The sequence below is a fragment of the Petaurus breviceps genome, unplaced genomic scaffold, assembly GCF_028583685.1.
Source record: "Petaurus breviceps papuanus isolate PSGF00001 unplaced genomic scaffold, PetGlider_PUasm1.0 90977, whole genome shotgun sequence".
NCBI lineage: Eukaryota > Metazoa > Chordata > Mammalia > Diprotodontia > Petauridae > Petaurus > Petaurus breviceps.
Window position 1 is genome coordinate 59189487 of NW_027187391.1, and position 14097 is coordinate 59203583.

A 14097-nucleotide genomic window follows, 5' to 3' on the forward strand; every position below is an offset into this window, starting at 1 on the left:
AAAGCAACTGCTTTATAATCCCTGAACAATAAGCATATGCTGTGCATAGTCTGCTGTAAACTATTGTTACCTTTTCTATGCCCCTTTCTCAGAAGTGACATCTGTAGTTTTAGATCATAAAGTCATAGCTTTAGCACTAGAAAGGACCTGAGAAGCAATCAAATCTAACCTCATTTTATAGATGAGGAGCCTCGTGCATGATTGGTTGATTGACATGTTCAGGATCACACAGTCAGTAAGTATCTGAGGTTGGATTCGAAACCCAGGTTTTCCTGATTTCTAAATATAGTGCCTTATTCACTATATCAGTATCTGGAGAATCATTCTCTTAATGTCCCCAAAATTTTGATCTCTGTAGCATGGACCGTTTCTGTCCCTACTTGGTCTAGTCTAGCTGTGCTCCCTGTTTTTGATGTTTTTATTGCTATTTTAAATTCCTCATGTGCTACACAAGGCACTGTGTTATCAGAATCCAAATTTAGTGATTACTGAAGGATAACAAATATGACATTGATGCTTATGATAATCATACAGATAGCGCTTCTTATAGTGCTTGATGGTTTGGAGAGTGCTATACATGGGTTGTCTTGTTTTATCCTCACAACAGCCTGGGTGCTATTATTATTCCCCTTTTACAGATGAGGAAACTTAGGCAGAGACAGGTTAAGTGACTTGCCCAAGGTCAGCAGCTAATAAGTATCTGAGATGGTATTTGAACTCAGGTCTCCATGTCTGCAAGGCCAGTGATCTTGCCCACTGAACCACCTACCTGCTGTTAAAATTTATAGTCATTTCCATTTTTCATATGTTTTTCAATTTTTTGCTCAGTTTGGTTTTTTTTAAACTCCTTCAAGTTCAACCCTTAAGTATTCTTGGATGTGATCTAATTTATTTACGTCTCATGTTAAGCTTTCTAGAAACTCAGTTTTCTCTTCACCTCTTTTCACTGGCTCAACATTGTTCACAGTTTCCCACCCTTCTCCTTCATAAAGGTTTTACAGATGAGTTTGTAAGCTGATGTTGTCTTTAACTTCCTATCTCTTTGCTAAGCAAAAATCTAATAGTCCCTCCCTGAAAGGATTTCTAAGTTATTGCTTTATTATCAGTTAAACTTCTAAGGAAATGGTCCTTGTCCCTATTGGCATCTACTCCAATTTATTGATATCAGTGACTTTGTTTGAAATGGTCATGTTGAAGTTCATTCATTGCATGCCATATCTTCTCATCTTTATTCTTCTAGTTTGGTGTTGATTCTGATACTGCTCTAACCAGTTCATGTTTTGACAATGCATAGACAGCTCATTCATAAATTACTTCCACATTTGTATTCAGTTGTTCTCTACCTGTTAAGATAAATAGGTAGTTCCATTTTTTTTTTGTGATATTATTCAGTGTTTACCCTGTGAACATCTCCCAAATCTCTTCTTGAAGAAAGCATTTATGACATATGTAGGTATGAGGTTTCTGCCCTAGTCTATAAACCTTTAACTAACTTCTTTTATTTCTTAATCCTAAGCCATGTTTTCCAATACCTTCACTTTTTTCCCATTATGGCTACCTATCCTTAGAAGTCACTGAGTATTAAAACATATGTTTAATTTAATTAGTTGGGGCTTATTTAGTTCTTCCAAAATATCATTACCCCTTCATGTTCTAGGTATTAGCATATAAGCTGCAGTTCATGCGTGTGTGTGTACATGTATACTTTATGGTTCCCATGAAATAAAATTTCTTTTTGCCTTTAGACACATAATAAAATTATTACTGTCTACTCCTTTATTTGCCTCTGTAACAATAACCTCTTAGTCCTTCTTTCATATATAGCTATGACCTTTTTATCTTCTGGTTCAAATGAAAATAAGAGTATCAATGTAGTTGTGATTCAATTCCTCAATTATGTTAACTCTGTCATTGGACAAAGATCTCACATTTAGAGTCCAACAATTGAATTCTTGATTATAACAATCTAAAAACTATGATTTCTTAGTGCACTCTACAGTCTTTTCTGCCTTTGTGCTACCATTACTGAACAAACAAAATAAGTTTGAAATTGGACTTTTTCTTTGTTCCATAAATTTTTATGGATGAAGAATTCATCTCTTAGTGACCAGCCCAGTGGTGGTATCTCAATGCCTTAGTGGTAGATTATTTTCATAAAATTCACAGTTACAAATAGTTAGTCTTCTGTTGGCCAAACCAGCAGTGATGTTCAACATATTTCATTGTTCTCTGTAGATATCATTCCATCACCCTGCTCTATGCTTTTCCATAGATGGTACCCTCAGGTGTAGAATGTACTCCGCCTTCATCTTTGCCTAACAGAGTCCTTGACATCCTAAATATGCCATCTCCTACTCCAAGGTTTTCCTAATTTCCCCAATTGTTAGTGTTTTCTCCCTCTTGAAAAATTTTGTATTTACTTATCTCCATATATTGCTACTACCGTGTTTCCCCGATAATAAGACACTGTCTTATTAATTTTTTTGGAAAGAAAAACACCAGAGGGCTTATTTTCAGGGGAGGGCTTATGTTGTCCTGCCTCAGCTCTCCTCCGTGGCACTGCTCTCAATGGCGCCAGCAAGCAAATCACTGGGGAAGAACAGGATGACGCGCTCACTGCTGCAACTCTGATTGGATGCAGCTCAGAGCGCGGTGTGTGTTTCACGGGGGGGGGCAGGGGGGCGGTGCATACAGAGGGTACCGTAATGTAGCGTGTAGCGCAGGGGATCACCTTCACTACAGTAGCAATCTCAATAGGGCTTATTTTCGGGGAAGGCTTATTTTAGAGGAATCTTACACAGGAAGGGGAGGGCTTATTTTCGGGATAGGTCTTATTATCGGGGAAACACGGTAACAGAGTTATCATGGATCTGTGGTTCACTACATTCACTTGTAGGTCACCCATAACCCTTCTACTTGATTCAGTGCCATGTTCATTCTAATCCTCAGTTCTAGGGTAACTCGTTGGGGGTCAGTGTGGATATTTTGTTAACAAAATTGGAAAAGTTTCCTCAGTCTGTTAGTTTAGAGCCCCCATCTCAATTTATTATCAGTTATTTAATAAATTATAGAAATCTTTTTCCTCACAAGAAACTGCTAATGTCACTATATCAAAATCCCCAATATCCTAGGAAAAGCTTAATATTAAAGTTACTGGCTATGCAATTTATTAATAATGTCAATAATAACTCAAAACTATAAACATTTACAATATTTTAGCTATCAGAAAGACCACCGGGTAACCTGTAGCCATCATCATATTACTTCTCCTTACTTTTGAAAACATAGTTCCACCATTCAGTCCATTCAAGGAACAAAGCAGAGTTTCTTATCACAAATTTTCATTATCCTTTTTGAAAATTAAAAATTAAAATACTTCCATGAGGAAAGAGGGTCCCTTCATCTCTTCTGTCTCCTCCAGCTTCTTTACATCCATGACAAGAAAAGATTTTTTCTCAAGTTGTTACTCTTCATCTCTTTCCAAACCATTCATAAAATAACAGTTAAGACCATTCTCGTAAGAAAGAAATTTTTCCTCACTCCCTCTTTCTCTCTCTGTCTCCTCTGTAATTTCTCCCAAACTATCTCCATTGAATTCTCTGAGTTTCTTAAAAACTGCCATGACATAACTCCCATAGAATGGCAATTAAAACTTTTAATTTCAAGAAATCCATGCTATTAATAGCTGTATGAAAAAAATGCTCAAAATCAGTAATATTAACCAAATGAAAATTAAAACAATTCTGATGTGCCACCTCACACCCATCTGATTAACTAAGGTAACAGAAATGGAAAAGGATGCATGCCAGGGGGTCTTGAGGAAGACAGTTACACCCATGCACTGTTGGTGGAATTGTAACCCACTCTGACCATTCTGGAAAGCAATTTGGAACTCTGCCCAAAGGTCTATGAAATTGTGTATACCTTCTGATTCAGCAATACTGCTGCTGGGTCTGTGCTGCAAGGAAATCAAAGGAGAGGGAAGAGGACCCATGTGTACAAAAATATTTATAGCAGCTCTTTGTGGTAGAAAAGAACTGGAAATTGAGGGGATGCCTGTCAATTGGGGAATGACTGAACAAGTTATGGCATATGAATGTGATGGAATAGTATTATATTGTAAGAAATGGTCAATGGGATGGTTTCAGAAAAAAACTTAGGAAGAATTGTATGAACTAATGCCAAGTGAAATGAGCAGAACCAGAAAAATATTTTATATGATGATAGTAATATCATAATGATAGTCAACTTTGAATTACTTAGTAATTGATCAGCACAATGACATCACATTTTCAGAAGACTCAAGAAACATGCCGTCCACCTTTAGAAAGTGAGCTGATGAACTCAGGGCACAAAATAAAATATATTTTCTTCTCTTTTTTGGTGGGGGAGAGATAGGGAGCATGAATAATATGGGAATTTTGTTTTTGGAATTCATTTTGCATGACTACACGCTCATAAATTTTTTTTTCTCCTTTCTTTCTTAGTAGTGGGGAGCAGGGGAAGAAGTGGGAGAATTCAAAACTGAAAATAAAAAAAAAAAAAGAAACTGGAGGAAAATAACATTGTATAAGCTTCCCTGACTCACAGTAACTATAATCTCTGTACGATAGCCTTTTGGAACAACTTCTATCCCTCTTGAAATTATTTTGTATTTTCTCAATTTATATGCTCAAATGGATTTGTGATCTCCTTGATTTGGGACTTCCCTCCAGTGATTCAGATTGCAAATCCACCATTCCCACCCATTTTGTACTACTCTGATCCATGCCCTTTTATATGTTTGCCACAGAGAGAGTCCACTCACTTTCTCCTGACATTGTTGGCATACCAATAGAGCATTTTGGTCATCTGTCTTTCTTCCATTTCTCTCACCACATAAACAGCTTATCTTTTCTTTCTCTAACATAATTCCTTTATAACATCCCTTAGTCCTCTTTCTTAAGGAGTTCTTCATTGGTTATATTTTGTAAACAGCTCAAACTAACACTATAGTCCTCTCCTCTGTCTTCTGTGTGATATCCATCTTTAATATTTTAAATACTACATCTTTGGTTTTCTCCAGTAGCTTAAATTCTTAAGGATGTTTTTTTTTTTGGGGGGGGGGGGGGGGAGGTGTTGGTCTATGTCACCTGTACTTACCACAGAGCCTTGCACATAAATTCTTAAGAAATAGCTATTGAATCGAACCCTTTGTAATTTCATCCTCAATTTTTACATTAGTTTGAATTACTGAGAAAGGAGTGCAACATTCTTCAGTTGCCACTGCCCTCTTACCTCCCTTCAACCTCAAGTTATCTGGCTAAAGAAGTAATTTATTCTTCCCTTTAATTAAAATATCCTTTTTGATGCCCTTGGCTTTTTTCATTTTCTGTCATAAAAATATCAGTGAACCAACACCCCAAAAAGTGTGCTCATTATATCACTAGTTGGGTTATCAAGTTTACATTTCAGATTTATAGTAGCCTTTTCACACTGTCACCAGAAGTTGTGTATTGTATGTTTTTTTCAATAGAATGTCTGCATTATAATTATAGCTATATTTCATATATTATTAGCTTTTATAGAGTTTTTCAGAAACTAGGATTTTTAACCTGAAATCTTTGGGCTGGCACTTTTAACAGAATAAACTTCAAAATGCACTATTAGATTCACAGGCTGTTCCAAAGCAACCTATTTTCAGTCAATCTTTAGTATATTTGAATACAAATGTTGCTTTATGATTCCACTGCCATATGTTCCGAGGGAAGATGGGTTGGGGAGAGAGCAGTTCCATAAATGAGTCCTTGTGGGGGAAGAGAAGCTGAGCCACCTTGCAAATAGCTTTGTGCCCACATGCCTGAGGCCATTGACAGTTTGGGGTGGACCAGTAGCAAAGAGTGTTCCTTTTATGTCGTTTGTTACCTGCATAGGAAAGGTGGTTAGGGGGCCGGGCATGACATTATGCACATAGACATAAAACTAAAATAAAGCTATCAGTCTTGCTTACTTGATCCTCAGCTCAAGAAGATCAAAAGAAGAAAGTATATACTTTAAGAAAAGGGACTATTTATTTTTCTAAATCAAGAGAATAAAGTCTTCATAAAAACCAGTATCCAGATGGTCAATTCAGACATACTGTGTAATGCTATAATTTTTCCTCCTAGTTAAAAGACTAGCCACTGAGAACCTGGACTCCATTGTAAAAGCCTGCCAAGCAGGGTCAGGAGGAGAGCCTGCCACCCAGCTGACTTCTGTGTTTAGGTAACTGGAAAATATGCCAACTGGCAAGGAAACTATTGCAAGCCATTTGACAGCCAACATGTTTTTTAAATAACTAATTATCCCAAACATAATGTGTTACTATTTGTTTATAGTATTTCAATTGTTGTCTTCTTGGCAGTTTTATTACCATGTATTTTTGTTTTAAAGTCGTCTGGGAAAAGGTGCCTGAACTGACTTTAGATTACCTGTGGATTTTGTAGAGAAGAAATGCTGACATGGGTTAGGAGGAACATGGGGGGGGGGCGGGGTGCTGCATTCATAATGACAGGTGCACAGACTTTAGGAGCTCTATAAATAGGACCCTCAGTATCAAAAATATAGAAGCCTCTGGAACTCTCTTTACTGTGCATTCTTTAATGGGAGCACATAGAAAACGCCATGTCTCTTTCCTCCTCAATTGTTGGACGCAGGTTTAGATAATTCATGGTATGTTGTTTTTTTTTTTTAAAGTTTGATGCTTTTTTTTTTTTTGCATTGCTATCATTTCCAAATATATACTTCTCCCTCTCCTCCACCCACTGAGCCTTCTCTTATAACAAGGACGGAGAAGAAAACCAACCTTATCAGCTGTATCTGACAGTATGTGCAACATTTCATGCCATGGTCTCCTACCTTTCCTACTAAAGGAGGGAGATACGTTTTTTTCATCTGGTTTCCAGGACTAAGATTGGTGATTATAATTATCTGGGGCTCAATTTTGCCACTCCCTATGTTTATATGGTACTTTTCAGTTTACAAAATGCTATCTTCCCAACAACCCTAAAAGCTAGACAGTGCAAATATTATCTCCCTTTTACAAATATTGAAACTGAGGTAAAGGCAAGTTGCTGTTTGTCCACAGTGCCATAGCTATTAATTGTCAGAGTTAGCATTCAAACACTGATTTCTTCTTCCCAAGTCCAATACTTTTTTTTCCTACTCTAGCCCCTAAGCTCATATCTTTTTAATGAACTAAAGTGAATTCAAGAGTATGGGACTACTGCTTTAACACTTTATCATATAGCCTTCAGTTTCTCATTTCTCTTTTCCAGTGGTCTGCTCTGGATTTAACTTGATTACTCTAAGAACTATAGCAAACTAAAAATGTAGAATTTCTGGAAAATGTGAAGCAGGAGAAGGGGAGAGTTAAAAAACAAACACATGTATATTGTTTGTGTACATGGTACCATGTTTAATAGTTTGTTTTGAGAAGAGAATGAAAATTGGGAATGGAGACAGAATTTTACACACAGATATATACACATATATACATATCTATATGTATATTTAGATATATATATACACACATACACATATATATACATATATAAATTTAATTAAATTTTTGACATAGTCTTTAATCATAAACATGAAGACATGAAGGCATAGAAAAAAAATTTCAAAGCTAATTTCCCACCCCCCACCTCCACTTCCACTTCTCAGAGAGGGAACAGGAAACAATGGGAATTTTTAAGAATCAGTGGAAAGTTTTTCCCCTTTAATTCTCACCTATACCAGAATAAGGCATTTTTTTTTAAATTTTGCTGCTCACATATATAGAATTACATTTCAATGAGGATAAAAATAATCTGTACTTCTCTTAAGTATATTTCTAGGGGCAGCTAGGTGGCACAGTGAATAGAGCACCAGCCCTAGAGTCAAGAGGACCTGAGTTCAAATCTGGTCTCAGACACTAAACACAAAAAACTAGCTGTGTGACCTTGGGCAAGTCACTTAAGCCCGATTGCCCTACTTTCCCCCCTCCAAAAAGCAAAAACAAACAAACAAAAATGAAGTATATTTCTAGTAAAATTCATTCTTAGAATCCCCATCTGGAAGTGATCTTCCTAATGTGCTCAGATTGCAGTGCACTTGCAAACAGAAACTGGACTGAGGAATAGTACCAGAGATAATCCTAAGTATTCTGTTTTCTTTTTAGACAGTTTGTCCAAGACTATAGTATGATATATGAGCTACAAGTCTATAAGATCTTAGAAATTGTGGCAGAATTAGACCGACAGATTGTTACCAGTTTGATTCCCACACTCACTCAGTGCCTGAAGGACTCTGAGCTTAAACAAGGACTTGGCAGAAACATTGCACAAAGGTATGTTTTATAATTTTATTTTGGTCTTTGGGACAATGATAATAAAGGACACATTCACTTTGAAGGAAACAAGTTTCTACAGTATAAATTTGTACAGTAGTGCTTATAAATTGTGTGGAACAGAATATTTTGAGTTATGAAAGTTTTATCAATTTAAGCAGGCATAAAGCAGTAAAATTTATTTTTTTAACATAACTACAAAAAATTACACTTCCAAATGAGTGTCATCTGTTTTAAAGTCAGTACATTTGGAAATTACACACTCATATGATGCTGCTATTACTTAGAACATTTTTGGAAGTCCTTTTTTGGAATTACCTTTAGAGCCTATAGTGTTACATTCTTCTATAATATCTAGCCACATCAATGGCAGATCAGTGCCCTTTTAGGGTATATTTGAGTTTTGTACATAACCAACTCATTGGACATGAAGTCTAGACGGTCACTGACTAAGTTATCTCATGACCACAGTGTGATTGGAAAACAGTAAGCTTAGCTTTTTCCCTTACCTGCTGAGCTCACTCTGAAGGTAGACTGTCAATGTTTTGAGTATTCGTTGACAGAACATCAGCCATACATGACTAGCCACCTACAGTGACAACTTTGAAAAGCTCATCACGTTAGAGTTGAAAGAGACCTAACGTTCCAGATCTCTCCACATGTACATACAGTTTTATAGTTGAAGAAACTAAGGCCCAGGGAGGTTAAGTTACTTGCCCATGGTCATACAAATATCAAGTTAAAGGGCTGAAATTAGAGCCCAAACTCTCTGACTCTATACCTGGTACTTATGTGAATTCATCCAAATGCTTGTTTAAAAAAAAAAGTCTCCTTTTTTACAGTCCTAGCAACTGTGTGTACACACATATAAGCACATAAATAACATTTTTCAACTTAAAATGACTCTGGTCTATTGAACACTGTCATTAAATTTGTTCTTAACCATGTTAAATAACGATATTATTTAATTGGAGCATGTTGCAATAGAAATGGCACCATATCCAGAGTGTCTAAGTGAGTTGGTTTCAAACCTTCCCCTCCAGCTGTTGGCTTCCCTGGCTTCCTTCAAGTCTCAGGTCAGATATAAAATCACACTTTAATAATCACACACTAATAATGCCTTCCTTTTAAGATCATCTTCCGTTTACACTGTATATAGGGCAGCTCTGTGGCACAGTGGGTAGAGCATTGGGCCTGGAGGGAGGAATACCTGAGTTCAGATCCAGCCGCAGACACTTACTAGCAGTGTAACCCTGGGCAAGTCACTTAAACCTGTTTACTTTAGTTTTCTCATCTGTCAAATGAGCTGGACAAGGAAATGGCAAACCACTCCAGCACATATCTTTGCCAAGAAAACCCCAAATGTGGTCAGAAAGACATGATATGACTGAACAACAATACACTGTATGTATCTTGTATGTACATAGCTATTTGCATATTTATCTTCTTTATTAGAATGTGAGTTCCTGGAGGTCAGAGACTTTGTTTTTACCTGTCTGTCTCCAGGACTGAGGACAGTATCTGGCCCTTAATGTTCTGTTGAGTCATTTCAGTCATGTCCAACTCATCACCCCATTTTTGGGTCTTCTTGACAAAGATACAGGAATGATTTGCTATTAAATGCTTGTTACTGCCTCTGCCACTTGGCTCTCTTTGTACCTTTGAGCAAGTCCTTTAACTGAAGCCAGTAGGCCTGTTTCCTTGTCTTTTAAACCTGTTAAGTTAGGAGGTTGGACTAGTACAACTAAATCTTTTCAACCCTAAATCCATGATTCTCATTTTACATACTAATTTGTAACTTAAATGAAGCTTTAAGTAGTTATTCTGTCTTTAATTGTTTAAAATTTTTTTAAGTAAAGAAAACTTAGAGGTGAAAGAAAATACTGCTTATTTAAAAGCTTCTTTCAGGAGGAATTGGTCTATAATATGGCAGCAATAACTATTTATTCACTGGAGCATTTGAAACATGTCTTATTCCTAGAATGATCTTTTAGAAATGTTTTTGTTATCTAAGATGGGAGAGAAGAACATGGAGTATAGAAAGACTGTTATAAAGTCATTCAGTTTATCCTCCCTTTACTATTTATGCTTCTTATAACAAAAATTTGCCATTTGATTTTCATACCTTTACTATCCACTTAATAAGAATTAAATGATGAATGTCATTACCTATTTAAATCCCCTGACTCTTCAATGCCATATTATTTAAGTAGATTAATGAAATTTTATAAGCCACTTTGTAACTTGGATTTCATTAAAGGCCGCTTTAAACCAAACCATAATGCCTTCAATAGTTCCACTGGCCTTACTTATTATCAAACAGTAAATATGAATTTGAAAGGAGTCATTGCTTTTCCCATGTCTGTTGCTTACATGTCATTTTTCATAGGGTCTCAATTTGTAGGTACTCTGAGTGGAATGGAAGGTACATAATATATTTTGTTCATTTTTGTTTTTAACAGGGAAGCCTATAGTCGACTTTTATCCTTTCTAGGACAACCAGGTCAAGAGGAGAGGCTGAAACTGGAAAATGAAAACACTTAGTGTATTTTTTATGTGACTTGCACTTGTCTTTGGGGACTTCAACATATTGTTGTTACTTAAAGCCACGATATACCATTTGCACTTTCCAAACTCCTACTTTTATGAATTGGATAATCTTCTAATGATGCGTTAAAAATAAAAATCTCTTTTCTAGGATTTTCTTCATATAACTCTAGATTTCCATAAAGCACATCATTGAGGAAGTGGGAATTGGTTCACTAGCTAAAGCTTTCAGTAGGTGCTTTGAAGAGTTTTCAAGTAAGGAGAATGGAGTCTTTTTTTCTTTTTTTTTTTCTTTTTGGAAGGCAATTGGGGTTAAGTAACTTGCCCAAGGTTACATGGCTAGTTTTTTTGTGTGGGTGTTAAGCATGTGAGGCCGGAACCGAATTTGGGTCCTCCTGACTCCGGGCCGGTGCTTTACTCACTGCGCCACCTAGCTGCCCCAAGCCATTTTCTAGTAGAGGTTATTTTTCACCTCTCATGAAATTACAGGTACACTGCTACATGGGAGCTAATCAAGCAGCAAGTATTTGTTAAACTCTTGCTGTATGCCAGGCACCTGGAGTAGGTGATCATTTTAGATTCTCTGTAGAATATTTTCCACAAAAATCATTCAAAGTTTAAGGAGGATTTTTCTTGGAGTTCTTTTGTAACTTGTGTTTAGGTTTGCTAAATTTTGAGAAATTCTAGGCTGCCTGCCCTGCCTTTTAGCTCCAATAATAGAGGTGTTTTTTTCTCCTATCAGGGTTGTCAAGTACAACTAATTTTCAGCTAGAAAGAGAAGATGGCTATATAAAATTAAATGAATAGATAATCCTTATTTGTTAAGAAAAACTCTTTTTGCCTTTCATTTCAGCCCCTATCCTCCAAATTCCATAGACAGTCCCTTTTTATTGGTCATAATCAACCAATCAACACATATTGATTAATAGCTTTGGAGGAGGGGAAGAAACCAGGACCATGGCTGATCCATAATCTGGATACTTAAGACTTGAATAATCAAGATTTGCCTGTAGCATGCTTGAAGAAATTGAGCTATTTTAAGATTAGCACAGAGGAAGGGATTTGAGAGAACTTTCTCTGGGGTCTTTATTCAGGTTCACACTTAAAGAGACTCATACAGGTCTTCAAGGAGTACATATGTTTCCTCAGCAACTAGTATTACTGTATTCTCACAGTATTATTGGAATCTGTCATATCGCCGTTTGTCCTTTTATTTATGGAACCAGCCTACATAAACACCTACCCCATGTGTACACTTTGGTTATTGTTACTTTAATTAAAAGAAGGAATAGAATCATGATGGGGGCAGGGGAGGAGGATGATAGTTAACTGTCATGACTGAAGGAATATGTGAGAACTGAGAGAATTAAGATGATTTTCCCCCCCGGAGGAGACTTAGTAACTATTGTCTTTTGAGAGGCACAACTGAATGAATTAACTATCAACTTTTGCAAGAGTCCATGAGAGAGATTTTGAGAGAACTGAGTTTACATCTTATTCTATGGAGGAAATAGCCTGAAAAGAATTCCTGGAAGATTAAAACTGCCATCCTGGGAAAACTGAATCATTGGACCAAGGAGTCAACAGTTGCAACCACTGGTTAAATTGTTTCTGGTTTTGACCTTTTTTATATTCGTTGCTGAAATATTCATTTACATTTTTGTATTATGGATTACCGTTAATAAATTATGTGACTAGTAAATGATGTTTTTCCATGAGACCTGGGTTTGAGGCAGGAGAGAAAATTTGTTGGAAAACAGATTTTACCAGTTTGTATATATCAGGGTGGGGGCTCAGAGCGACTTAATGAAATAGTTTCTATATTTATGGGAATCCATGAGGCAGAATCAGAATGGAACTTGTTTGCTTCTGAACTGGACATAAGAGTATGGCAAAAAATCACATACTAAGCTGAACAGAAGGTTTATGTTTTTCCCTGAGAGGTGTTGCTCTTAAAGCATAAAACCTTTTCTGTCTGGTAAGTTGGCTTAACAAAACTTAGTCACATGAATGGTCTTATTACTATTACATCTGGGGTATAACATGAAGCCTGTTATGTTTATTCAGTCATTACTGCAGATAGGGTAACATGCATTATATATTAATAACAAGAATAATAATAGCATTTCCATAGTACATACATTATGCTGTCTCACTTGATATTTAAATGACCCACTGAAATAGCTGTTTTTATTATCCACATTTTACTGATACAGAAACCAAGGTTGAAATAGGCTAAGTGACTTGGTTATTGTCGGTGTCTGGGGGAGAATTTGAATTCAGGTCTTTTTGCCTCCATATCCTGCATTCTATCTACTACATTACATATCTATCTAATCAACTATTGGTCTGAATTGAATGATCCTGTTTGTTTTCATTTTTTTGATCATAGGCCTTATTTGATAATTCCAAAATTACTTATTTGTGTTTATCCAGAGTCTGTTAATCTTATCATAGATCTAGTACTTTACCAAAGAAAATACTTAGATCTGTAAGTTATTTGAGATTCTTGGACTAAAAATTCCGTATTAGTTATAGAACAAAAAAATACCTACCATTTGTTTTTTTTTTCCTATTTAGAGAAAAAATAACTTATTTTGGAACATTAAGGGAGTGGTATTGTTTGAAATATTTCATGCTTAAGAAGAAACCCTCTCCGCCATCTTGCAGTGCTGCCACCATGGTGCACATGAATGTGCTGGCAGATGCTCTCAAAAGCATCAACAATGCAGAAAAGTGAGGAAAATGCCAGGTTCTCATTAGGCCATGCTTTAAAGTAATTGTCCAGTTCTTAACTGTGATGATGAAGCATGGTTACATTGGCAAATTTGAGATCATTGATGATCACAGAGCAGGAAAAACTGTTGTGAATCTCACGGGCCGATTAAACAAGTGTAGTGTAATCAGCCCCAGATTTGATGTTTAATTAAAAGATCTGGAAAAGTGGCAGAATAATCTGCTACCATCCCTTCAGTTTGGGTTTATTTTGCTTACAACCTCAGCTGGCATTATGGACTACAAGGAAGCAAGACGAAAACACAGGAGGAAAAATCCTGGGATTCTTTTTCTAAGGATGCAAAACATACATACAAATAAAATGCTCCAAAAAAAAAAAAGAAACCCTAACAATAAAGTTTATTCAGAATAGCAAGCTAGTACACCCTGGACCCCTATACATATGCGTGTACACACACACACAC

The 14097-nt window shown here is 36.3% G+C and overlaps 1 protein-coding gene across 2 annotated transcripts in view; it reads left to right on the forward strand.

The window, feature by feature from the left end:
- The window catches only part of MMS22L (MMS22 like, DNA repair protein), a 162214-nt gene extending 149615 nt beyond the window's left edge, over positions 1-12599 (forward strand). For both annotated transcript variants that reach the window (XM_069077189.1, XM_069077190.1), the window contains 3 exons: positions 6147-6243; positions 8183-8350; positions 10813-12599. In XM_069077189.1, the coding sequence (XP_068933290.1) occupies positions 6147-6243; positions 8183-8350; positions 10813-10894 (347 nt within the window). In that variant the 3' untranslated portion in view covers positions 10895-12599. The remainder of the gene's footprint in view (positions 1-6146; positions 6244-8182; positions 8351-10812) is intronic.
- Positions 12600-14097: the final 1498 nt, after the last annotated feature.